The sequence below is a fragment of the Balaenoptera acutorostrata genome, chromosome 9, assembly GCF_949987535.1.
Source record: "Balaenoptera acutorostrata chromosome 9, mBalAcu1.1, whole genome shotgun sequence".
Classification (NCBI taxonomy): domain Eukaryota; kingdom Metazoa; phylum Chordata; class Mammalia; order Artiodactyla; family Balaenopteridae; genus Balaenoptera; species Balaenoptera acutorostrata.
The window spans coordinates 73,159,091-73,183,531 of NC_080072.1; the positions used below are offsets into that span (position 1 = coordinate 73,159,091).

The 24,441-nt window shown below is 44.1% G+C and overlaps 1 protein-coding gene across 3 annotated transcripts in view; it reads left to right on the forward strand.

The window, feature by feature from the left end:
• AMOTL1 (angiomotin like 1) overlaps positions 1-24,441 on the forward strand; it is a 164,136-nt gene that overhangs the window by 26,538 nt on the left and 113,157 nt on the right. For 2 of the 3 annotated variants that reach the window (XM_057552091.1, XM_057552092.1), the window contains exon 3: positions 4,914-4,967. In XM_057552091.1, the coding sequence (XP_057408074.1) occupies positions 4,914-4,967 (54 nt within the window). The remainder of the gene's footprint in view (positions 1-4,913; positions 4,968-24,441) is intronic. The other variant, XM_057552093.1, reaches the window with a different exon arrangement.

The window sequence follows — 24,441 nt, forward strand, 5'->3', positions numbered from 1 at the left end:
ACATGTTTGAATATGCCTAAAAAATAATCTTTACCAGGACACACAGGAAGGTGTGGCTAGTGCTTCAGTTTGGGGATGGAGAGTCTGATAGGACAGGAGAGAGGACTTCCATTTTTCAGTTTACACCCATGGATACTAAATGTTTTTTCCTTCACCTTGAATATGTATTATTTGCTTATCTAATAAAAATTAATTTAAAACATTTAGAATTATATATAATATAATATATATTATATAAGATTATTAATATTGATGAATAATATATTATTAACTTTATATATATAAAGAAATATTAAAGCTAGGGGTTGGGTTCCCAGGCTAGCTCCCAAAAGTCTGTTCAACTCATGATGTAGCGGGTAACAGCTAGAGTGGATATTAGACATCAGCCCCCTGTGTACTCTGTTTCTGTGGAAAACCTGAGTCCCAGAAATAGTTCACCCTGAGCCCCAGAAACACTTCCTTCTTGCTGCTTTCTCCCCACCTGTCCCACCTTCTAATAAATGCTGCTCTAGAAATAGGATCAGAGACTCCTTCCCCGTCTTCAGTGGCCACGGCAGCAGGAAGCCCATTCTCCTCCAAGGACAGTCAAAAGAGGGGACTCCAGGGACTTCCCTGGTGGCGCAGTGGTTAAGAATCCGCCTACTAATGCAGGGGACACGGGTCCGAGCCCTGGTCTGGGAAGATTCCACATGCCACGGAGCAACTAAGCCTGTGCGCCACAACTACTGAGCCTGTGCTCTAGAGCCCACAAGCCACAACTACTGAGCCCACGTGCTACAACTACTGAACCCCACGTGCCTAGAGCCCACTCTCCGCAACAAGAGAAGCCACCGCAATGAGAAGCCTGTGCACTGCAACGAAGAGTAGCCCCCACTCGCCACAACTAGAGAAGAGCCGCGCACAGCAATGAAGACCCAATGCAGCCGAAAATAAATAAACAAAATAAATTAATTTATTTAAAAAAAAAAAAAAAGAGGGGACTCCAGCATGCCTAAGCCTTCTATGTGGGAGAGAAAGGCACTGTGCTTGGTCTGTCTCACACTTTTCCTGTTTGGCTTCTCCTGACAATACAATGAGATAAGTATTATTATCAGGAAACTGAGGCTTTGAGAGATCTAGTAACATCCCTGTGATTTCTCCCCTAATAATTTGACAGCACTATTTCAACCTATAAGATTGCGCACTGTCCTTTATAACTCAGTGACCCTCCAGCAGAATCATTTCTTTATAAGAGGCCTATAAAAGTCAAGTGTGGGTAAGCACTTTGGACATTGCCTGAGGTTTAGTCCTTACTCTGAACCTATTAGAAGGTGAGCAACATGAGGGCAGGAACCTGTTCTGATCACTTTTGTATCTGCATTGCCTAGCACCATCCTGGAAGCATGGTATATTCCCCATAAATATTGTTTGCTTAACAAGAAACATTATTGTTTGCTCTGCTCTGCTTCCTAAGACAGAAAATTGGAATCATATATTTTAGAAAAATTGTCAACAACAGATATTGAAAGAAGAAAAATATTTTCTCATTAACCTTCAGTTGATTAGGAAATTTAAATAACTAAAGTGCTGTAAGAAACGATCTTGGCTTATGAGCCATCCATTTATAGGAACAAATTGAAGGGGAATCCACTGTGAGTTAGAACAGTTTGGCAGGCTCCAGAACCTAATCACCTGGTAGAATATTTGTAATGCTCTTCTTATGTGGGAATGCCTGGTCCCAACTCCACATAACCAACTTTCAAGGCACCTCTTAGAAAGCAAACTAAAAGATGGGGCAATGTACATAGCCTTTAATTTGAAGCATAATCTGTGGTTTAGTGATTCCTTTCAGTAACTCAAAATTGTTAAAGGAGAGAAAAGAGCCCATTTTTTCTCAGTTGTAAAGGAGCATGCCATCTAATAAGAACTAACATTTACTTGATTTTCACAATGTGACAGTCTCTCTAAATGTTGTAGTTTATTGCATTCTCGCCACAACCTTATGAGTTAGATATGATTATTATCTCTGTTTTTATAGAAAACTAAGGTTAGCAGAAATTAAACTATTAGCTAATAGTGGAGCTGGTATTAGAACCAAGGTCTGGCTGACCCCAAAGCCCTCTGTAGACTGTCTGTCTTGGATTACAAAGGCTAGTTGCCTCCCGGTATGATGGGGAAATAGAGGAGACTGGTCCTGCAGACAGTCCCTCTGAGCTCACCCACTTATGGATTCAGGGGTCAAAAGCTCCTATTCGGACCAAGAACTGACCGTTGGAATTTGGCAATGTCAAGGCCAGTGCTGGGCTGCACTAATATCCACTTGAGGTTAGTGGTTACAAATTGAAAACAAGACCAGTCAGCATGATGGTGTGCTTCTCCAATGATGTTTCACTGGGTGATGGCAGAGAGAAGATGAAGAATTAGATTTTATTAGGGTTATGGTTTTCCCAAGGACTTAATATGGGGGGGGCAGGGAGAAGGAGAAAGAGAGAGAGGGGTAGAGAGGGAGAGATGGATTTGAAGGTGTATGTAAGAGAGAAATTATAATAATAAACCTAGAAACTAGGGTGATTAAAAGAGGAAGGAAGGTCAAGAGGAGAGTGAGGAACAGAGAAAAGATCATGGGATAAGTAAATTATAGGAGCTGTTGGGGTCAAGGAAACATTGGGTTAGGATAACAGAAAGAATAAGCTGGAAAGGTAGGAGGTGGTGGTTGGAGAGTGGGATGCTTGGGGTTGAGACTACAGTTGGTGTCACTCTGAGAGCAGGGAGCTAGGATAGTTGGAGATCCAGGAAGGGAGAGGATGTTGAAGAATTGAGAGACCAGAGTATGAGAAGAATCCATTAGGTAGAACTGGAAATAAGAATTATCATGGGAATGGTATTGGGGGAAGTGACAGTGATCCAGATGCCAATATCTTCAAGGAATGAGGTAGAATAACACAAGGGTCTGTAGATGGCTGCAGGGAGTAGAGGTGGTGGGCCATGTGGTCTCTTATTTTCAAGGAGAGTCAGGTTTCCATCAGAGTAAGGAATTGAAAGAAACATTCAGAGAAGAGGCTGAGGATATTGGGGATTGTGATGAACCATGAATTCCTGAGGGCAAATAGAGGTTTCTAGGAGGTGGGAGGGGATGGACTGATGTGTGCAAACATTCCCCCAAGCACATTCACTTCTTGGATTTGAGAGCTCAGATTGTCAGGAGTGGGGGAAAAAGAAAAGGATAGAGAGAAAGGCTAGGCAGCTCAAGAATGGTTACTTTGGGGAGTTCCCTGATGGCCTAGTGGGTTAGGATTCTGGGCTTTCACTGCTGTGGCCCTGGTTCAATCCCTGCAGAAGAAGAATGGTTACCTTGGTGAGGAAGAAGGACAGTCTCAACCTGGTCCCCAGCCATTCCTCTGTGAGCACTCTGGCCAAAGTGGCTTCTTTCTGTCCTCCATGGTAATTTGGGTAATTTGTAAACTGACAGTGGAAAACCAAGAGATGACTGAGAGTTTACAGAATGAGAAGACCTTGGCACCGATCCGGGAGCCCTCAGGCTGCTGCAGCTGGTGATCTGATCAGTCTGAGACTATACAAGGCCCCCAGGACATTGCCCAGACTGTTGACTCTCCAACTATCAGTGTCCAAGGACAGGGATGGAGAAGAGACAACCATTTTCCATGTTTGCTCCTTCCTTCCTCTGGCTTTCTCCCAGCAGCTCTCTAGAGCACATCCCCATAGCCCAGGGCCCTCCCAGGCAAGCAGTCAGTCAGTCCTGGTGGAAAACACATACTGCATCTGCAAAGGTTATTCAGGCCACTGACCCAAATAGGGAGACTCCCGCAATCTGACGTGAATTTCTTTAGGACCCTAACTTTCAGACCCTAACTTCTGTTCCTATATTCTGTATTTGAAACCGCTCAACAACAGAAGGACCACCGCTCTGCTCTCCCCACACACACCACACACACACACACACACACACACACACACACACACAGACACCCATCACAGTTCTGTGCAGTCATCCATAAGTTACTTAACTTCTGAGCCCCAGTTTCCCTACCTGTGAAATGGAGACATATTGCCTTCCTTGCTCGAACCACGTAGTCTCTTAAGAGGAGGAAATATTGTTTGGAATGGAGTTAGAATTCAGGTTCAAAAACAAGGAGATGGTTGGGAGTATTGAAAGCTCCTCCTTCCTTGCTGCAAGAAATATTCAAGCTCTGAAAATTCTGCCTCTCCCCATGAAAAGCACAGAAAAACGACTTCCCAAGCATTGGCGTAGGACAGACAGTACAAAAAAGCAGGGATTGTTTTAAAACTGGTTATGCTTTAATTTGTAATGAATGGTCGAAGAGGGTGGGGGTGGGGAAGCCACCCTCCAACCGAGAGTTGGGAGGCAGCGCGCGCGCCCCTGCCGAGCTTGACGGCCGCGGTCGCCTAGCAACGGGCGGCGGGGATGCGCGCGGGGCGCTCCATCGTGAGGGCGCGGGGAGCTCGCCGCCGCTGCTGCGCGCTCTCGGGTCTGCTGGACCCACCAGGAAACTTTGGGGCTCCTGGGCGCCGGGGCGTCGACGCTAGACCCAGCGGACGCCGCGATGCGCCCCGCGGGCTGAGGGCAGAGGATGACGTCGCGGCCCTGCGCGCCCGGCCGGGCGATCCGTGGGGTCGCACCCACGGAAAGTTGGCGCGCACCTGCCCGCGCCCGGAAGACGCTTGGTCCCTGGGTGGAACTGCCCCCCTTGCCAAGTTTCTTTGACAATTTCTTACCCCCAGTGGATGGGGCATCTGGGACCCCGCGTGGCCCCCGGTTCACGGATTCCGGTCGCTGCGGGAGAGAAACCCGCGCTTTTCTAAGAGACCTACGCGGTAACTGATGCTTAATCCATTAGCCCTGAATGGTTGCGATTCTATTTTTTTTTTTTTTTCTGCTTTTCTTCTTCCTCCAGACAGTGAGTTTGTGGAAGAAGCTTCATCCGCGCCCTACAGCCCCGAGGAGTTAGGTAAGTCTGCCCCTTTTGCTTTTTCTTCTCGAAATCCAGCCCGAGAACCGGGAATTTGGGGGGCGCCCGGGTCCAATCAGCCCGAGGGGCGGAGAGACACGGCCAGGGAACACACTTCCCCAGCTGTACGTTCCCTTCGCGGTGAGAACTGGCCTTTTCCTGGCGGGGAAAGTGTCAGCTTGCCGTGTGTGTGTGTGTGTGTGTGTGTGTGTGTGTGTGTGTGTGTGTCCCCCCAGATTCGTGGTACTGCTCCCTGGAGCGCGGCACAACAAACTTCCCGACCTGGGGGCCTCTGCAAGCAGCCTGACTCATCCTGCCTGGAAGGATGCGGTGCGGGCTGGCTCAGTCTAGCCAGTACCTGCCACAAGAATGACATCGTGTGGCTAGTTCCTAACCTGAATTTAATGAAGTCCAGGGCCAAAAACGTTCTGGTAATTAAATTTCAAGACTTGGGAGCTGCGTTCCTCCCTGATTTGTTTCTCTTTCAGGTGTCTGGGAATAGGGCATTTCATCTTCCTGTGCCTGTCGTTCTAAGTGTAGATTTGTGGTGGGTGAAGGCGACAGTCTTGTCAGAGACAGACTTCCTCCTGTGAAGAGAAGGAAATTTGCATTGTCGGGATCCCTCTAAGTATTCCTGCCACCCAGTCTCACTTGGTGGCTTAGTGGTTGATGGTTTTTTGTTTTCTGTTTTTTGTTTTTCTCATTCTAGGGTTTAGTTAAGCTGCTAACAATCTGGACTGTCAAGTCTGTCCTTGCTGTTCTTTTATCACCAGCTTGCACATCTTGCCTGCCTTCCATGAAATGACAGCTGTTTAAAAATGTTTATCCACACTAAGGCTCTCAGCCTTGGGTACCGTGTGTCTGGTCAGCCTCTCCTCCTGGGCTGTATGTCCTCAGCAAGTCCCATACCACCTGAAGTAAAATTCCACCGCAGCAAGGACTTTCATCCTTTTCTAGGAGCCAGGTACCCAAAATAGGTCTGGATCAAGGATGGCGTTGTGAGGCAGGGAAGAGGACCTTGTTTTATTCAGAAGATGTGTTTCTGAAAAGTTGTGAGGCAATCACATCTCTGGAAATGGAATCATAAATTAAATGCACGAGCAAAACTAGCTTTTAAAGGTACACTATGGTGAGTCTTTTTATGAAATGAAAATGACATTTAAACCATAGCTTTGCATGAAGCAGTTTATTGAGAGAGCAGATTCTTGGTGATCTGCTCCACACGTGTTTAATTGTGTATTAATGACACCAGAATTGGCGCCATTGCATTCACAGAATGGTTTATGTACCAGAAAGGCCCAGGTGATTGACCCTTTTTTGTTTTCATCTCTTCCCTCCCCGCCCCCCAACAGACTGGACGGCCCAGCTGAGGTGCTGATCAGTAGGGGGAGCCCTTCCGATTAGCAGTAGAAAACTCAGAAAATAACCTTTTTTCTCTTCAGCCCTTCTGTGGGAAAAGCCCAGTTTCTCAAGAGGAAATGAGAGTGTTATAGGAATCCTGGTCCCTCCTGGGCTCTGGGATGGCAGGATGATTGAGAATATAAAACACAAGTCAGAGTTTGAGACCAGGGTTCTGGCTGCTTTACCTTCCTTAGCAGATATGTTAACCAGTCTGTTTTCTCATCTTTGAAAAGCTGGGGTTGTGCCGGGTGACCTCTAAGCATCATCCAGTTCCAGCCTCCTGAGACCGTGAGCCAAAGGAGGCCCATAGCTAGCGGGTATTTATTATTCACTTCCGGGTGCCATGCTGTTTGGGTGCGTGGTGGCTCCAGAGGGTTTTTCTCTTCCTGACAGAGCAGCTCGTGGGATGAGACTGCATTGTTTCCATGCTCTTCAGGTCAAAGAGGGAGCTGGCCTTTCTCCCTTGGAAAGAGTCGTGATACTTTTGGGTGCTTTTCTAAGACACACAGCAGGAAAGATGCCTCCTACAGCAGTTGATGAGCTTGTCCAGCAGCCATTCCTTCTGGAGCACAGAAGAGCACAGATTCACCCCCTGGCCAGGATCTAAGGGAACTGGAGAAGAGGTGGAGGGAGGTCGTAAACACTTAGTTTGAATTCTATCACTGCACTTACCTGTGACCTTGGGCAGCTGACTAAACTGCTCTGAGCCTCAATTATCTCTCAACCTAATTGGAGACCTTGCATGGCTGGGGTCAATGGTGTGTGTAGAGTCCTAGCCCCATGGGTAGTATGTGCAGGTATTCAGGAAGTGCTTATTGCTGTTACTTTATTAGTAGTATTCATTTGAAAGACACTTATTTCCCGTGCATGATGGAATAGCTCTCATCAATTGTCCCAACCTATTAACTAAAACCATTTTCATTTCTAGAAATTTCTCTGCAACTTACCTAGTCTCCAAACACAGATTCTTAGGAATGGTGATCAGGTCGATTGAATTATTTAGTGATTTATTCTTGGAGCAGCGTGTGGAATGGTGTTCCATCTGGGGTCTTCGGTGACGATCCCACTACTTTCTTGTGGCATGTGGCATGATAGGTAGTTGGTTTTACCTCCAAATTTTCATGTAAGTCTCCAAATGAACTATGACTTGCTCTTTGGGGGATTTATTCTCAGTGTTGTGGCAAGATCATGTAATGGAATTAAGTAACCAAAAAGGGGTTTTTGAAAAGAATGGAAAAAGGAGCCTATCTCTAGATGAATGCTGTATTGAAGGTGTCCTCTGATGGAGAGTCCAGAAATATGCCCTTTCTCCTGTGATGGTACCACTTTCTACACCTTTCCATAGTCTTTCTATAGTCCCACCCATAGGTAGAAGTGATGGCCATCTGAGGGGGTGAGAAAGAATGCATGGAGAGTTGGGATGAACGCAGATGTGATCACGTCTGCCCGTCTAATAACCTTTATCAACTTCCCACTACCTGGAGGATAGACATTTGGTTAGCCATGGGAGGACCTCCATGATTTGCATTACCCGCAGCCACCATAACCTTCCAATTACATTGAACTATGGGACAGTCCTCTAACTACAGCTCTCTTCCTGTTGCCTGCCTGCCTTTCCTCCCCCTTCTCTCTTCCTCCCCTGGCTGGCTCCTACCCCTCTTTCAACACTAAGCCCACGTGTCATGTACTCCTAGTGGTTCTTAACCCTAGACGTTAGAATCAGGGGAGCTATTAAAAGTCCCGAGACCAAGTCCTAACCAATTACATCAGAATCCCTGAAGTGTGGACCGAAGCATCAGTGTTTCATCAGTGTGTACTTTAAAAATTGGGTCTCAGTGATTCCAGTGTATAGCCATGGTTGTTAGCTACCATACTAGGTTGTGGTCACCACACTTTTCTTTGCGAATCTAGCAGCCAGCCCAGTGCCTGGCACATGTAAGTCTTCAGTAAATGCTTGTTGAATGTGTGAGTGAGGGTCACCGCTGAGATGCTTTGTCTTTTCATGATTATATACTCCTAAGATTGGCCTCTCTGCTTGTCATAACAGTGCCTTGGGGCACTTGAATTCTTTGACCTTTGACCTATATCTCTCTCCTTTGTTCATTCCTTAGGCTTAACCAGTTTATTTTCTTTCTTAAAAATTGAAATCCTAAAACCACTTTTTAGTATAGAAGTAACACATGCTTACTTTAGAAAATTTGAACATTAGAAAGAATAGGGGAAAAGTTCACTCCCTCACCATCCAAAAGCACACAGATGGGTCCTTGTTTCCATAACTTTTCCTTATTTGCTGCCCTTATGGGAGTTGCTTGACCCTCTGGCACACCTCATTGAGCTCAGTTGATGCTCTCTTTTGCTCAGACCCTGTGAACTTTCCTGAGTTCCAAAAGGAGTGCTCATGAGAGTAGCATTCTTGGGAAAGAACAGGGCCAATGCCCCCAGGGTCAGTGTACCACGAGAAAGGGTTTTCTTGTGCTATTCTTGCCTTCCTCATTCAAGCAGGATGTAGGGGCTTTATTAGAATAAATGATAACAGTTGTGTAACTTCTTTAAAATAATGACTTAAATGTTTGCCAGCCCACCCCCTAGCCCTCCTAAAATAGGAGATGAGATTGCATTTTTGGATAAAAGTACTTACGTCTTTCAGAGAGCAGCAGCTGGTAAGTATAAAATTAGTCAGGATAGATAGGCTAACTGCTACAACAAACAAGCCCAAATGTCAGTGGCTTAACACCATAAAGGTGGTGTTTGTTGCTTGTGTTGTAGTCTGGTGTTGAGCTGTCGGAGGGCTCTGCTCCACGTGGTCATGGAGAGCCCCAGGCTCCTTCCCTGCCTTGGCTCCATCCTACCCTACAGCATCAGGTTCCTTCACTGGATCCTTTGAATCCATTTGGCAGACAAGTCAATAAGGTGAGCAAGACCCAGGTATGCTCACCGATGGTTGTCTCAGCCTGGAGGTAATACACTAACCTTTCCTCATATTCCAAAGGCGGAAGCTAGTCCCATAACCTCATCCACATGGAAGGAGGCTGGGAAACGTAGTCTAGTAATGTGCCAGGAAGAAGAGGAGTGCACTTACATTGGGGATCACCAGCTGTCACATGCTTCTTATTGTTCTAACCACAATGACTGAGCTACATCCTGGTCTTTGTTTGTTTAGGATACTGGTTTGGCTGCTACAACCAAGGCTAAAATGACAGTGACTGAAACAAGAAACAAGTTAAATTCTTTTTCACTTGGAGCGTAAGCAATCCAGTGCTGATATGGTGGCTTCGTTGTCCTCTGATAGTCGCAAATGGAGCTTTCATGCAGTGGGCTAAGGTGGCTGCTTCAGATCCCACCATCACATCCACATTCCAGTCTATAGGAAGGAGAGAAAGAAAGTGGAGGGCATAACCTAAAAGCTGCACGCATTATTTCACTTACATTCCTTTGGACTGAACTTTAGTCAGATGGCCATACCTAACTCCAAGAAGGCTGGGAAATCTGGGTGGGAGTAAGGTGGAGTCTATTACTGGAAGGATGATTGAGTAGGATACAGGGAGAAAGAGGTGCTGGATAACGAGTAATCTTTTCAACCAGTTCTAGGAAGCATGTCTTAGTGGTTAAGTGCATGGACTCGGAGTCATACTCTGTGTATGGTTTGAATTTTGTCCCACCTCTTATTTGCTCTATGACCTTGGGCAAGTTACTTCATCTACATCTGTTTCCTAACCCGTAAAATCATGTGGTGGCTCTTTTTTGATGTCCTTCCAGACCCACTCACCATCCTTCACTACCCTGGTCTGTGCCCTGGAAAACTTACCTTTTGGAATGTAGCCTCTGGCTTCCAGTTTGGCCAGTGAGAGGTACTGGCAGCCTATGGGAGGGTGGAAACCAAGAGATGTCAGTGTACTTAGTCCCTTCCTGTCAGGCTGTGGGATCATGTGGCTGGATTAGTTTAGGCCACTGCTTCCTCTCTTACAGCATCAGATCGTGCTGGGTTCTGGAACCTCCCTTTCTGCTCCTCCATCCCGTTTTCCCTTAACCCTGACCAACACACTTTGATCAGCAGTCCCTTCATCAGACTCTCTTCAGTCACTTTTTTGAAGCATACCATCCATTTCCTGTTAGGACCCTAGCTGATATGATGGGGGTAATAATAGTATCAGCCTCAGACCATGGTGGTGAGGGCAAATGGGTTTTAGAAGGAACCCTTGAATGTCGTAACCATCGTTAAATGTTTACTATGTTTCACGTCCCTAGCCGAATGCTCCGATCCCTTCAGGCATGGTCATACCTTCTAAAAGACCTGACTTTTGACGTATAAATGAAATAATATGGCCATTCATCTCCTCTTCCCCACCCCGTGTTAGGAAGATGCAGCAAGACCTAAGAGTAGTGAACAAATCTCTTCCTGCATCCAAAGTTTTCTTCCCTCCCATCATATGGGGATGAATAAGGAGAAAGATCCCGGGCCTTTATTATTATTCACCTACTCTATGCTGGGCACTTTACAGGTGTAAACAGTCTACCCAGCTTCCCAGCTTGGGGTTTAAATCATGTCACCCACATTGATAGCCCCAAATATAATGATTTCCAAGGATTTGCCTGCCCATATTACTAACAAATCAAGTCTTTCTCTAAAGCTACCCTCTAATTTTAGGCCCAAGAATTCTCAGGGGTGCTTGTTCGCATCCACAGCTTCAGTTCTGGCTGCTCTAGCCTTTTGCCAAGGGAGCTGGAATCCAGATACACCTTACTGAGGCCAGTGGACACCTGGGTAACTGCTCCACGTCCTCTTTCTTCAGAAACCGGTGACCACACGACACAGCCATGGCTGCTGATGCCCTTGCTTACACCAGAACCCGGAGGCTTGGTGTTCGCCTGCTGGGAGCCTGACTGATTTCCCAGTGTCCTGCCCTGTGCTGGCCACAGAGTGGGCCCAGGGCCTTCTAATCACTACACAAGCCCAGACTCACCGACGGTCTGGGATCAAATTGGCTACCTTCCCAGCTCTGAGCTGGTCTCTAAATGGCCAGGGCCATTCACCCCATCCCTGGATCCACCCCCACATCTCTCCACCCTTAGAAGCCTATCTGTCCTGCCTTCTTCCTCCCCCAGCTCCGGGCATAGCTTCTGAGAGGGAGGGAGTTTTCACCCCAGTTTAACTTTTCCTCAGGATGATTGACAGTGGAAAATTCAATTCCCTGCACAGGAAACCTCACCCTACCACAGGGGTGTGGTCTGGCTTCCCAGCTCCAACAAAACAATCACAGAAAGGCTCACCATTGTTATAGTTTCCTAAACCTGGGCACTCAGTCTCTTCCACAGTTGATCTTGTTAAGTTTATCAGCTCATTTCATCCTCAGAACAACTCAGTGAAGCAGAAGGAATTATTTTCACCTCATGGAGGAGGAAACAGAGGCTCAGAGGGGTTAATTTATCTGCCCAATGTCACACAGCTAATTAAAGGTGAAACTTCCATTCAAAATATAATCTCTGGCGCCAGAGCCAATCTCAGTTTCTTGGAGAGGAGAATATACAAGTTGCCCTCCTCCCAGGCGGATTTGGTGGTGGGCTGAATGCTATAAATGATGCAAAAGGAACTAGCCCAGGGCCTGCCAGCACAGTATATGGCTGTTCGGTACGTTTTCTGTTGAATAAATGAATGAATAGTAGGTGCTCAAAGCCATATATATATATTTTTTTTCTTTAGACCGCCAAATAATGATTAATATGCTCCAAAGGAATTTTCCATAACGGGATCTGAAGCAACAACCAGAAAAACTCTTCCTAGCTTCCTTCATTTAGTTCCTGCTCTGTATTACAGGGCCAAGTCCCTGGGACAGGAAACCTCTTATGGTTTCCTGATGGTACTGACGCCATTTCTAAAGGAAACTAGACCTTGGAAGCAGCACAGTTTGGGGCGGGACAGTGGCAGCCTGGAGGGGAATCTGAAAGCATAACTGAGGGCAGGTGGACTTGGGTCTGGGTGTAAAACTCAACCCAACTCCGCTAATGTTTGTTTATGAAGTGACACTACTCATTGCCCAGGAGGTAAGATTTTATTTCAGGGTGTTCTCCTTGGGAGGGAGAATGGAGTAGGAAGGGGAAAATGACAATCAATTCTGGGAGATAAAGGGTTATCTACCTTGGCTAAAAGAGCAAGGGAGGTGGTATGCAATAGTGGGATAAAATACAGACAACACACACACACACACACACACACACACACACACACAGAGGAAAATGGAAAGGGCATTTTCCTTGCCGAAGAGATGTTTTACTAGAAAAATATAGGACTGTGTCCAGTCATTCCTGAATGTTAAACACAAACCACCTAGAAACCGTGATATTTCATCAATTGTTAAGGACTTCCGGAGTCTAAAGAGTGTAAAATAACCAGCTTGATCTGTTCAAGAATGCTATGATTATGGTTTCTGGGTCACATTCTTACTGAATGATCTTTCTGGAATATGTCCCGTTGGTTTTGGTTTCTCTCAAATCAGTTGTGCCCATGGTGGTTGCATTAAAATGGCTTGCTGGGACTTGTCAGCTCTCACTGTCTCTCCTGGGTTACCCCTTCCCCTTTTCTCCTTTCTCCCCGCTTCTGGCTCCCTGTCTCCCCCGCCCCCAGCCCCCACCTCCGCCTCAGTTCCCCTCAGTCTGTCCCCTCCCCCTTTCCCCTCTTGCTGCCTCCTTCCTGTTCCCATGTTAAGTTGGAATACAGACAGAAAAGGCAGTGCTTGCCTTGCTAGGGCCCTCTGCCAGAAAAATGGAACAGGTCAAATTATAAAAAAGGATTAAAAAAGAATGCTCTTTGGCAAAATGGGGGAAACAGATGTTCAGGGGTGGTTTTGCTGTCTCGGGCTGTCTGCCGCCTGCTGAAACACACTCCTTATAGGATAGCTACATACAGACGTTCATCGTCATGGCACATGTGGTTGTTTCAATGTCAAATCTGTATCTATATATTTGTCTCTGCTTAATTCTCCTCTCTCCGTGACCTTTGTAGCCCCAAATCCAGAGTTGGCAAGATTACTGACCACCTGATAGAAAGATTTATTTTCAGCCTCTTCTCAGAGTGTTGTTTTTTTTTTTTTTTTTGGCTAGGAAATTTTTATTTATTTAAAAAAAATTTATTGAAATATAAAGTTTTGTACAGCAAAGTGATTCAGTTATACTTTTATATATAAATATATATATATATTATTTTTCAGATTATTTTCCCTTATAGGTTATTACAAGATATTGAGTTCCCTGTGCTGTACAGTAGGTCCTTGTTGATTACCTATTTTATATACAGTAGTGTGTATATGTTAATCCCAAACTCCTAATTTATCCCTCCCCCCACTTTCCCCTTCGGTAACCACAAGTTTGTTTTACATGTCTGTGAGTCTATTTCTGTTCTGTAAATAAGTTCATTCGTATCATTTTTTTTTTTTTTAGATTCCACATATGAGTGACATCATATGATATTTGTCTTTCTCTGTCTGACTTACTTAGTATGATAATCTCTAGGTCCATCCATGTTGTTACAAATGGCATTATTTCATTCTTTTTTAAATGGCTGAGTAATATTCCATTGTATATATATACCACATCTTTATCCATTGATCAGTTGATAGACACTTGTGTTGATTCCATGTCTTGGCTATTGTAAATAGTGCTGCAATAAACATTGGGGTGCATGTATTTTTTCTAATTATAGTTTTCTCTGGATATATGCCCAGGAGTGGGATTGCTGGATCATATGGTAACATTATTTTTGTTTTTTTAAGGAACCTCCATACTGTTTGCACCAATTTACATTCCCACCAACAGTGTAAGAGGGTTGCCTTTTCTCCACACCCTCAGAGGGCTTTTTTTTAAGACTACCAGGAAGAGTGGACACTGGAGCTGCTTTCAGGTCACCGTAAATATTTTATGGAAGCTTCAGGTTCTTAAGAAAATGGAGAAGGAACTTGTGGGTGCAGAACCTGGTCTGAAATGAACCCTACGGAAAGTTCATGGTTGAAGGTCTCCTGCTGGGACTTGTAACCTGCCAGAGGTCCTTTGCTTCTGTCTCCCAAAAGTCTTGCTATTTACTGGCTGTTGACCAAAAATAAAAGTCCATTACGTAGCCCCTGTGGTTGGCCAGCCAGAGAATTCAGACTATCTTCTTTAAAAAAATATTTCCCTTTTGGTGCTAAAAGCCATTTCCACCACAGACTCAAAAGAGGGATTTCCAGATTCTGAACATTTGCTGTAGACTGAGGAGTGTGGCAGGCTGTTTCTGTGCCTGTCGGACCCTTGTGTGGATTAACTTCACATGCCCACCTGGTGCCTCCCCTTCTAGTGGTTCCCCCTTGTCGTGTAGGAGTGTAACGAGCATTCAGTGAGTTAGCACATCTAAAGCACTTAGAACAGTGCCTGACAGATGACCAGTGTTTAGTAAATGTTACCCTGATTTTACTGCTTTCCTTTTTCCCCGCCTTCCTTCACGTCCCTCATCACTTTCAAGTATGTCTTCCTTCCCTGAGCTCCATTCTGTTTCTTCTCCCCTATTCTGTTCATCTAGTGACACTGAAAGAAAAGGGGAAGGAGAATCAATTACGAATATAGTATAAAGCTAGAGCTACCACCAGCCCAAACAGTGCCTCTGAGCAAATTAGAAAACAGCATCCGCTCCAAGTGAATGGAGAGCAGAGGCCATGTTTCCAGTTTAGCGAGTAGAGGGCAAGCTAGATTTTGACACCTCTGCTTCATTCAATCCGTCAGCCCGGCACTCTTGTGCAGTGAACAACTTATGCAACTGGACATGGTAGCCTGGATTCCCCACTCCCAGCCTTCTCTTGGATATTTTTTCCCTTTTCTGGGAACTCTTTCAGTGTTGTGTAACTACTAGAAAGCCTAAATTCTTCCCTGAATAGTCCTTTTTAAAAAAAATAACAACAGAATATTTTTATTAGGTGTTAATTGGATACTTTAGATATGATACGAAGTTGGGATTATTAGTTGAATAGAATGCAAACAAGTAGACATATTTTTTTTCTAGATAACAGTCTCTGCTCAGTTATCTGACTGACATAGCATTAGGGCTATAGAAGTGAGCAAGGCAGTCACAGGCCTTGCTCACTGGAGAGAGGGCAGTCATTAAAATATAATTACACAAATTATTATTTAATTGCCCTTGTAACAAGTTCTTTTATTTTTGAATTTTATTTTTTTATACAGCAGGTTCTTATTAGCTATCTATTTTATACATATTAGTGTATACATGTCAATCCCAATCTCCCAATTCATCCCACCACCACCACCCCCCGCCACTTTCCCCCCTTGGTGTCCATACGTTTATTCTCTACATCTGTGTCTCTATTTCTGCCTTGCAAACTGGTTCTTCTGTACCATTTTTCTAGATTCCACATATATGCGTTAATACATGATATTTGTTTTTCTCTTTCTGACGTACTTCACTCTGTATGACAGTCTCTAGGTCCATCCACGTCTCTACAAATGACCCAATTTCGTTGCTTCTTATGGCTGAGTAATACTCCATTGTATATATGTACCACCACTTCTTTATCCATTCATCTGTCGATGGGCATTTAGGTTGCTTCCATGACCTGGCTATTGTAAATAGTGCTGCAATGAACATTGGGGTGCATGTGTCTTTTTGGATTATGGTTTTCTCTGGGTATATGCCCAGTAGTGGGATTGCTGAGTCATATGGTAATTCTATTTTTAGTTTTTTAAGGAACCTCCATACTGTTCTCCATAGTGGCTGTATCAATTTACATTCCCACCAACAGTGCAAGAGGGTTCCCTTTTCTCCACACCCTCTCCAGGATTTATTGTTTATAGGTTTTCTGATGAAGGCCATTCTGAGCGGTGTGAGGTGATACCTCATTGTAGTTTTGATTTGTATTTCTCTAATAATTAGTGATATTGAGCATCTTTTCATGTGCCTCTTGGCCATCTGTATGTCTTCTTTGGAGAGATGTCTGTTTAGGTCTTCTGCCCATTTTTTGATTGGGTTGTTTGTTTTTTTAATATTGAGCTGCACCGAATAGTTCTTTTAAAATAGATTCCCCCAAATTATTTACATTATTTTCCCCAAGTTCCGATTTCCTGAATAAAAACTGTGTCTGAAACTTGCAATACTTATGCCAATAGTTAACCAAAAATTATTTACTCCAGTTCAAATGGCATTTTAGAATGTATTAAAATAAAAAGAGCTCATATTTGTGGAGTGCTTTTCATGTATAGGTGTCTTGCTAAGAACTTTTTGTCAGGAATCTCAAAGCAATGCCGTGAAGCAGGTACTATTGTTTCCCTCATTTGACAGATGGGGAGCTGGAGCTTAGACAAGTTCAATAACTTTCCAAGTCACACCTGGGAAGTGGTGGAGCTGGGGCTTGAGCCTAGCTTTGTTCTCTCTTGCTGGGATTCCTAACCTCTGTCCTCAATTCCAGAGCAAGTTACTAGAACCCAAACTCCTGATTCTCAGTGGCTGATTCTTGGCAGAACCATGATTTGCATCCAGGCCTATCTGACTGTAAAATTATGGGCTGACCCATTTACAATGCTGCCTACAACTTGCCACACCCTGCAGGCTGGGCTTGGGGACACAAGGGTGAATGAGAAATAATCCTTCCCTGGGAGAGAAAGCCCAATTAATAGAAAAGTTTACAATGTTGTACTCTGGCTCTTCCAGACCAGTGGGCCCTTATTGACTGTGTGACCTTGTGTAGGTTATCTAAGCTTTCTAGGCTTTACCCATCTGTGATATGGGAATGCAAATACCTACTTCATAGGGTAGTTGGGAGGGATTAAATGAGATGATACATACATATATATATATATATATATATATATATATACACACACACACAAAGTGATTAGCACATAGTTGGCACTCCATGAGTGTTTGCAATTATTTTTTATTATGGTGAGTGCTATATAGGAAGTATTCAAGGGACCGTGGGACCCCTGAGAAGAGGAACCTGACTCAGTCATGGAGGTCAAGGGGAAGCCAGGCAGGCTTACTGGAGGTCATCCACCCTTCACAGCATGTGCTGCAAGAGGAAAGGTACAGGGCATGAACAGGTTACGTCTGTGTTAGGACAGCTGGTGGCAGCCAAAGTCAGCTCCTCCTCTGGGGTCCCCGAAACTGAGTTCTGAATACTGGAGTGAAGGTGAATGAAGCGGAATCTTCTCCCTTGTACATGCCCAGGTTGAGCTTGGAAACTCTACAAAGTGGGACTGTGACCTCATTATCTCTTCCCTCAAAATGCCGTGCGCATCCTGATGACTCACAGGGTCTGTTTGTCCCACTCTTAAAAGGCCTTTAAATTTGGCATGGGAGGGTTCAGTGGGACAAAGCTGTTACACTGTGTCCATTTGAATTTCACTCCTTTTTCCATTATGATCATCATTATTGCTTTTTACTACTGTCAGCTTGACATTGCACACTGTTTGTCAAATGAGAGACTGAGGAATCCTCTAAAGCAAGTATAGCGATATCACCCATGTAGGCAGGTAACTGTCAGAATTTGCAAAATCCAAACTGGGTATCCAAAAATAGAGGATACCCAGTTGAATTTCAGGTAAACAGCAAATGATTTTTTTTAGTAGTACATATATGTCCCTTGCAATATTTGGGACATGATATACTAAAAAATTTTGTTGCTTATCTGATATTCACATCCAGCTGGTGGTGTTTGGCAGCTCTTGGTGTGGGAGCAGCATCTGGGGGTGCTCTGCTTTTCGTGTCAGATTTTAGCTTGCTCTGCTAGAAGGTGTGGTAAAACATGGCTCAGGTCCGGTCACTGGGTATTTAGTCCCCACTGGACTCCACTTAGGTGCTTACATTATTGAGAACTGATTGCTGATGGGTGCGCTGTTTTATCAATTAGAACATGGCTGTTGGAAATTAGCCCTTCCTACAGCAGAAATCCTGAACAGCTTCAGGGATTTGGTGCATGCTCGTTTTGCATAATATATAAACACAGGAGCATTTGCCTGCTCCTGGATGGGCTACATGACTTATGGAGTCTGGATATTGAGGTTTTGTTTTTTTCCATTCTCTCTTGCAACAGAAGCTCAGGTCTGGTCTACTCGTTTAGAGCATCTTAGTGTCCTCATTGGAGGGAACACCCAGTGCCCTCTTTCCTTAATGCATGGTCCCTCAGGCTGGGCTAGATCATCACCAGAGGGGGTGATGTATATATGGGGGAGGGGGTCCTGCCTTATGAGAAAACCTAGTTTATTGTTATGCAGTGATCATTATTATAACACTTTCTTTGAGGGAGCTGAAACCTGATTTCCTGTTTCTTGCACCCAGTTGCCCATGTTTTACCTTCTAGAGGTTTCGAACATTTTTTTTTTTTTTACTGTGACCCTACATAAAGATACATTTTACATTTAGACTCATACAAATTTGAATATAAATATAACTAAAACAGAAGTTTCATGGAATAGCAATTACTCCTTATTAGACTGGCTGCATCTGATATTTTCCACTTTGTTCTATTTTATTTATTTAAAGTGCTGATTAACCTGGTCAGTTGATTTCCACTAATAGGTTGCCTACTACCGTTTGAAAAACAACACTCTAGAGTGTTTATAGTAAATACAGAGTCAGTCTGTACCTCTTTTCTTTCTGTAAGCTCTCAAAATATTTTAAGATGGCTATCAAATTGTATCTTCATCTTTTCTCCCTACTAGGTCTCTTGTTTTATTATTATTTTTTAATTGAAGTATAGTTGATTTACAATATTGTGTTAGTTTCAGGTGTAGAGCAAAGTGGTTCAGTTATACATATATGTGTGTATATATATTCTTTTTTCTCTTCTTTGCCGTTATAGTTTATTACAAGATATTGAATATAGTTCCGTGTGCTATTCAGTAAATCCTGTTGTTTATCTATTTTATACGTAGTAGTGTGCATCTGTTAATCCCATACTCCCACTTTATCCCTCCCCCTTTCCCCTTTGGTAACCATAAGTTTATTTTCTATGTCTGTGAGTCTATTTCTGTTTTGTAAATAAGTTCATGTGTACTATTTTTTTAGATTCCACATATAAGTGATATCATATAATATTTGTCTGACTTACTTCATTTAGAATGATAATCTCTAGGTCCATCCATGTTGCTGCAAATGGCATTATTTCATTCTTTTTTATGGCTGACTAGTATTCCATTGTATATATATACCACATCTTCTTTATCCATTTATCTGTCGATGGCCGCTTAGGTTGCTTCCATGTCTTGGCTATTGTAAACAGTACTGCTATGAACATTGAGTTGCATGTATCTTTCCAAATTAGAGCTTTCGTCTTTTCTGGGTATATGCCCAGGAGTGGGATTGCCAGATCATATGGTAACTCTATTTTTAGTTTTTTGAGAAACATCCATACTGTTTTCCACAGTGGCTGTAGGTCTCTTTTTTAATATGCTCTGGTTTCTCCATCCATTCCCATCCTGCTCAACCTCTGCTGAGTGCTTTCGAAGAGGAAAGTTTTGTTTTAACCTGGCACCGAGAACTGAGCCTGACCTCACATATAACTTGACCAATATTTAGCATAGTGGGGTCATCAGACCCCTTGACCTCAACCCCCCACCCAACTTAATATCATTCCATTAATCAATACCCATCAGGTGTAGTTATTTAATTATTTTAAATTCACCTAATATACCTAAGCTAGCCCATTTTTTCCTGTTTTGTTTGTAAGGATCTCTTGAGATATTTTTCCTAGTTGGGGTGTGGGAGGGGCTCAGATCAAGATGCCTACCATTCACATTTCCTGGCTCTACCAATTAAATATTCCCAAACTCGAGAAACGTCAACAGAAGAAGCTGTGTGTCTAGGACCGTCTAGCACAGCAATAATTAAAGCTTCTCTAAAATGGCCACATTTTGAAAGAAAATGGATAACAGGTTAGTAATCGTAGCTGATAATTATGGAGTATGTGCTGCGTGTTAGGAGCTAAGAGCTTTACATGCAAGTGACTCATGAATTTCTCACAACCCTTTGAGGCGAATACTGCTGTAACCACTACTTCTCAAAAGAAGAAAAACTGAGCTTTAGTCAAGTCAAGTCATATAACTAATAAATGACAGAAGGGAAGTTGAGCCCAGGCCTGTCTCACTCCTCAGCTTGTGTTTTAGAATACTTAACTGCCCCCCACAGACTGAAAACCACCCCTGGTGGTTTGAAAAGAGATGATGTATGTAACACGCTTAGGGCAGTGCATCTGTGGAGGCTTAGTAGAGTTTACTGCCTTCCCTAAAGAAAGGGAAGAACTTAGTAACAAGTTCAGGTCCCTAGCAGCCCCCAGGAGTCTGTGAAAAGTGTCTGCACCCACCACTGGCTGCACAGGGTTGGCCTCAGAGTGCTCTGCAGTGGTGCAGGGGGTCTGGAGCCCGGGGAGCATCTCTCGCGTCCAGGGGAGCCTGGAGAAGGAGCTGTGTGTGTGCAAGGCAATGTAGTGTAGCGTCAAGATCAAGAGCTCTGCTCTGAACAGGTTTGAATCCTGGCCCTGTCACTTTTGAGCCATGTGATCACGGGAGATTCCCATCACCTGGGGCCCAGCCTCTTTTCCTCATGCGTAAAACAAGGATAATGAAGCCTACCATGCACAGCGTTATGTAGCGATGAAATGAGGTAACATATGGAATCACCTGGTACAGAAGAGACACTATTCCGTACTTGCTCACTCGAGACAGAAAACTGGGTTTTGATCATTCTCCTCCTACAATGCTTCTTGCCTGTTCCCTCATTTAGGTTGGGATTCTGAGTGCACAGAAATGTAGGTCCCCAAATATCCTAAACCAGGGGTTCTCAAAGTGTGGTCCGTGGACCAGCAGCATCAGCATCGTCTGGGAACTTGTTAGATTAAAAGTGCAATTCTGGGGCTTCCCTGGTGGCACAGTGGTTGAGAATCTGTCTGCTAATGCAGGGGACACAGGTTCGAGCCCTGGTCTGGGAAGATCCCACATGCCGCAGAGCAACTGGGCCCGTGAGCCACAACTACTGAGCCTGCGCGTCTGGAGCCTGTGCTCCGCAACAAGAGAGGCCGCGATAGTGAGAGGCCCGTGCACCGGGATGAAGAGGGGCCCCGCCCGCCACAACTAGAGAAAGCCCTCGCACAGAAACGAAGACCCAACACAGCCATAAATAAATAAATAAATAAATAAATAAATAAATAAATAAATAAATAAATAAAAAAGAACCACTATGTCCATCAAAAAAAAAAAGAAAAGTTTGCAACAAAAAAAAGTGCAATTCTTGGGCCCCACCCTGACCTGCTAAATCAGAAACTCAAGGGTGGGACCCAGCAGTCTGTTTTAGCAAGCTCTTCTGGTGACTTTGATGCAGCTCAAGTTTAAGAACCACTGCCTTACTGGCACTGAGCATCCTAGGTCTTCCCCTGTTTTCAACAAGACTCAGATGAAGGCTCTAGAGAGACTGCATCTTTCACATGGATATGGTGGTGACCAGTGTGGCGTTCACTTTCAGGTTGTTTCCATTTAATCCTTTTATTATTCTTCATCCCAAATCGGTCATTTTCTGACATTCCTTTTCTCTCTTCCACTTAATTTGAAACTCATATTGTTTGAAAGTCATAAGGTATTACATCCTAAAGGATGACTGGAAAGGGACCATTCCCAGATGCTGGGTAAAGGAGGCTCGTAACATTCCTGAGGAACTCATCCCGGGATGCTCCAGACTGGATCCGTGCAGGCCCTCCTCCCTTTGCCTCCTTTAAGCTCCTTCCTGCTTCAAGGTCTCCGCACAGGCTGTTTGCTCGGCTGGGATCGCTCTTCCCCCTGTTCTTCATCTCCTTGGAGAAGCCTTCCCTTTCCACTCCCTCTAAGTAGCGACCCTCTCCCTCGTGAGTCTTTGTTATTGCACCCTGTTCCTTTTCTTCATTGCACATAGACCAGTTTGAAATTATAGGTTTATTTATACACATTTTAATAAGCAGAGCCCATAGCAGGGTATTTGCACACCTAGTGGAGGGTGTGGCTTATTCAATGTAGTTGATCATATTTTTTGAATGAATGAATGAACCGCTGCAGCTTTCACAAGGCTCTGCCTTCTTTCAAACTCTGTTGTGCTTTCGGTTAATCCTTTCAGTTAGTCCTTCTGTTTAGGACTTTATTTTTTCTAGTTATTTCTAATTATTCCCTTCCCAACCTTGGACTTTTCTGAAGACTCTGTTCTGCTTAGCATGATACTGGCTCTGTTGCTGACACACGATAAATAATTCCTGATTTCTGGATGGATCACCTATCATGTAAGATGGGAATTTTAACTCTTACCCTACCCTCCACCCCACTCTGAGATTATGCTGTAAAACAAATTTTTCTCCTGAATTGAACCATCCAGAGTGGCCGGAGCCCATGGGAATGGTGAGAGTTTCCCCACTTCTCTGTCTTTGGCATTTAAAGTATAAGATGCGCTGGAAGGATGCTGGTCTTTAGTGCATATTCAAGAAAGAGAAGAGCTAGAACTGCTGTGTAGGCTATGGAGGGGCCATTCTTCTCACTGTTTGTTCTAGCTATGAACAGAGAGGACATGCATAAAACACACCTGCATCCTTTTCAGAAAGGCGACTACAAGGGATCTTAATTAAGTCTGAACATTCCGATCAAAGTTATCTTCAGTTATTGTGACAGTCCTTGTCTTTAATAGCGATTGTATGTTGCTGTTGTTTTAGAAACTCAGTATGATTCCAGTTTTTAGAAAAAAAAAAACCAACCACGTATCTGTACCATCATTGGAAATAGAATAAAACCTAATTAGTTTTTTGTTCATGAAGAGAGAAATGGGAAGAAATTGCCATAGTGTGATATATACTGTAGAACGAACAAAACTGAGGCTGCCTCCTATTAGTATGCAATTGGATTCACCCAACAGCTCAATGGAATGATCAGAATGGTTAGAAGCTTGGGAGCCTGTAAACTGGGCACCATTAACTACTCATCTAATTCAGTGGTTCTCAACCGGGGGGGAAGTTTTGCCCATAGGAGACATATGGCAGTATTTGGAGACATTATTAGTTGGCACAACTTGGAGTGGGGGGTAGGGTGGTTTCCAGTGGCATCGAGCGGGTAGAGGCCAGAGATGCCGCTAAACATCCAACAATGCAGAGGGCAGTCCTTACCACAAAGAAATCTCAACAACAAATGGCAAGAGTGCCAAGGTTGAGAAACCCCGAAATAACCAATTAGCCAGAAAGTATGAGCTTTCAGTATTCCCGAGGTTTCTGTAGTAAGAGTAGCAAATAACAGAATGATCATCATTTATTACATACCTGTGACATGCCAGGCGCTTTATATTCATAGCTACCGAGTGTCTCAGTCAGGATCTGACCCCAGGTTTATTTAGGGCCAATGTCTCTACTCTTCCTTTTTAGCTTTTTGGTGTAGGTGCATTTTGCCTGGACATGATGGTATCCACCTTCTGCTTCTTGGTTTTATATAGATCAGATTATGCGTTTAATGCATATTATGTAATACGCTCAGAGGAGAAAGCTATGAGGCAAGAAGAGACCAGTGTGTCACCATGGGTGTGAAGCTGAAAACATCCAGACAAACAGGCCTCAGATCCGTAACTCACTAAATGAGCCAAACGCCTGTGGAGGGTGATAGCACGGAGCCTGGCCCTTAGTAGGTACTGAATACATATTTATTGGGCAATTTTTTCATAATCGACAGAGTCCTGGGGTAAGCCCCAAATGGAGCAGGGTTTTCAAGTGGCCCATTCTGTTATATAACATTTAACTCCTCCTGGGAGCAGTTTACCCATCTCTAAGGCACCCGGTATTTCTGGAACTGCAGAGCAGTCTCACCTGGGCATCTTCCACTCGCCTTGCACATCTTCCTCTTTGTTTTTCACTATCCATTCTCAGTCAGTTTGGCCTGGAAAAGGCTCATCCCTGACCCCACCTTCCTCACAGCAGTGCTCTCCTGGCATCCTCTGCTTTGGGCACTTCCAGGACTCCCTGCATTTTGCTCCTGTTAACAGTTTACAAGACGGGGGCAGGGCATATGTCAGAATCTCCAGAGGAGGAGCTTATTTGAGAACGGGATTTTATATTTG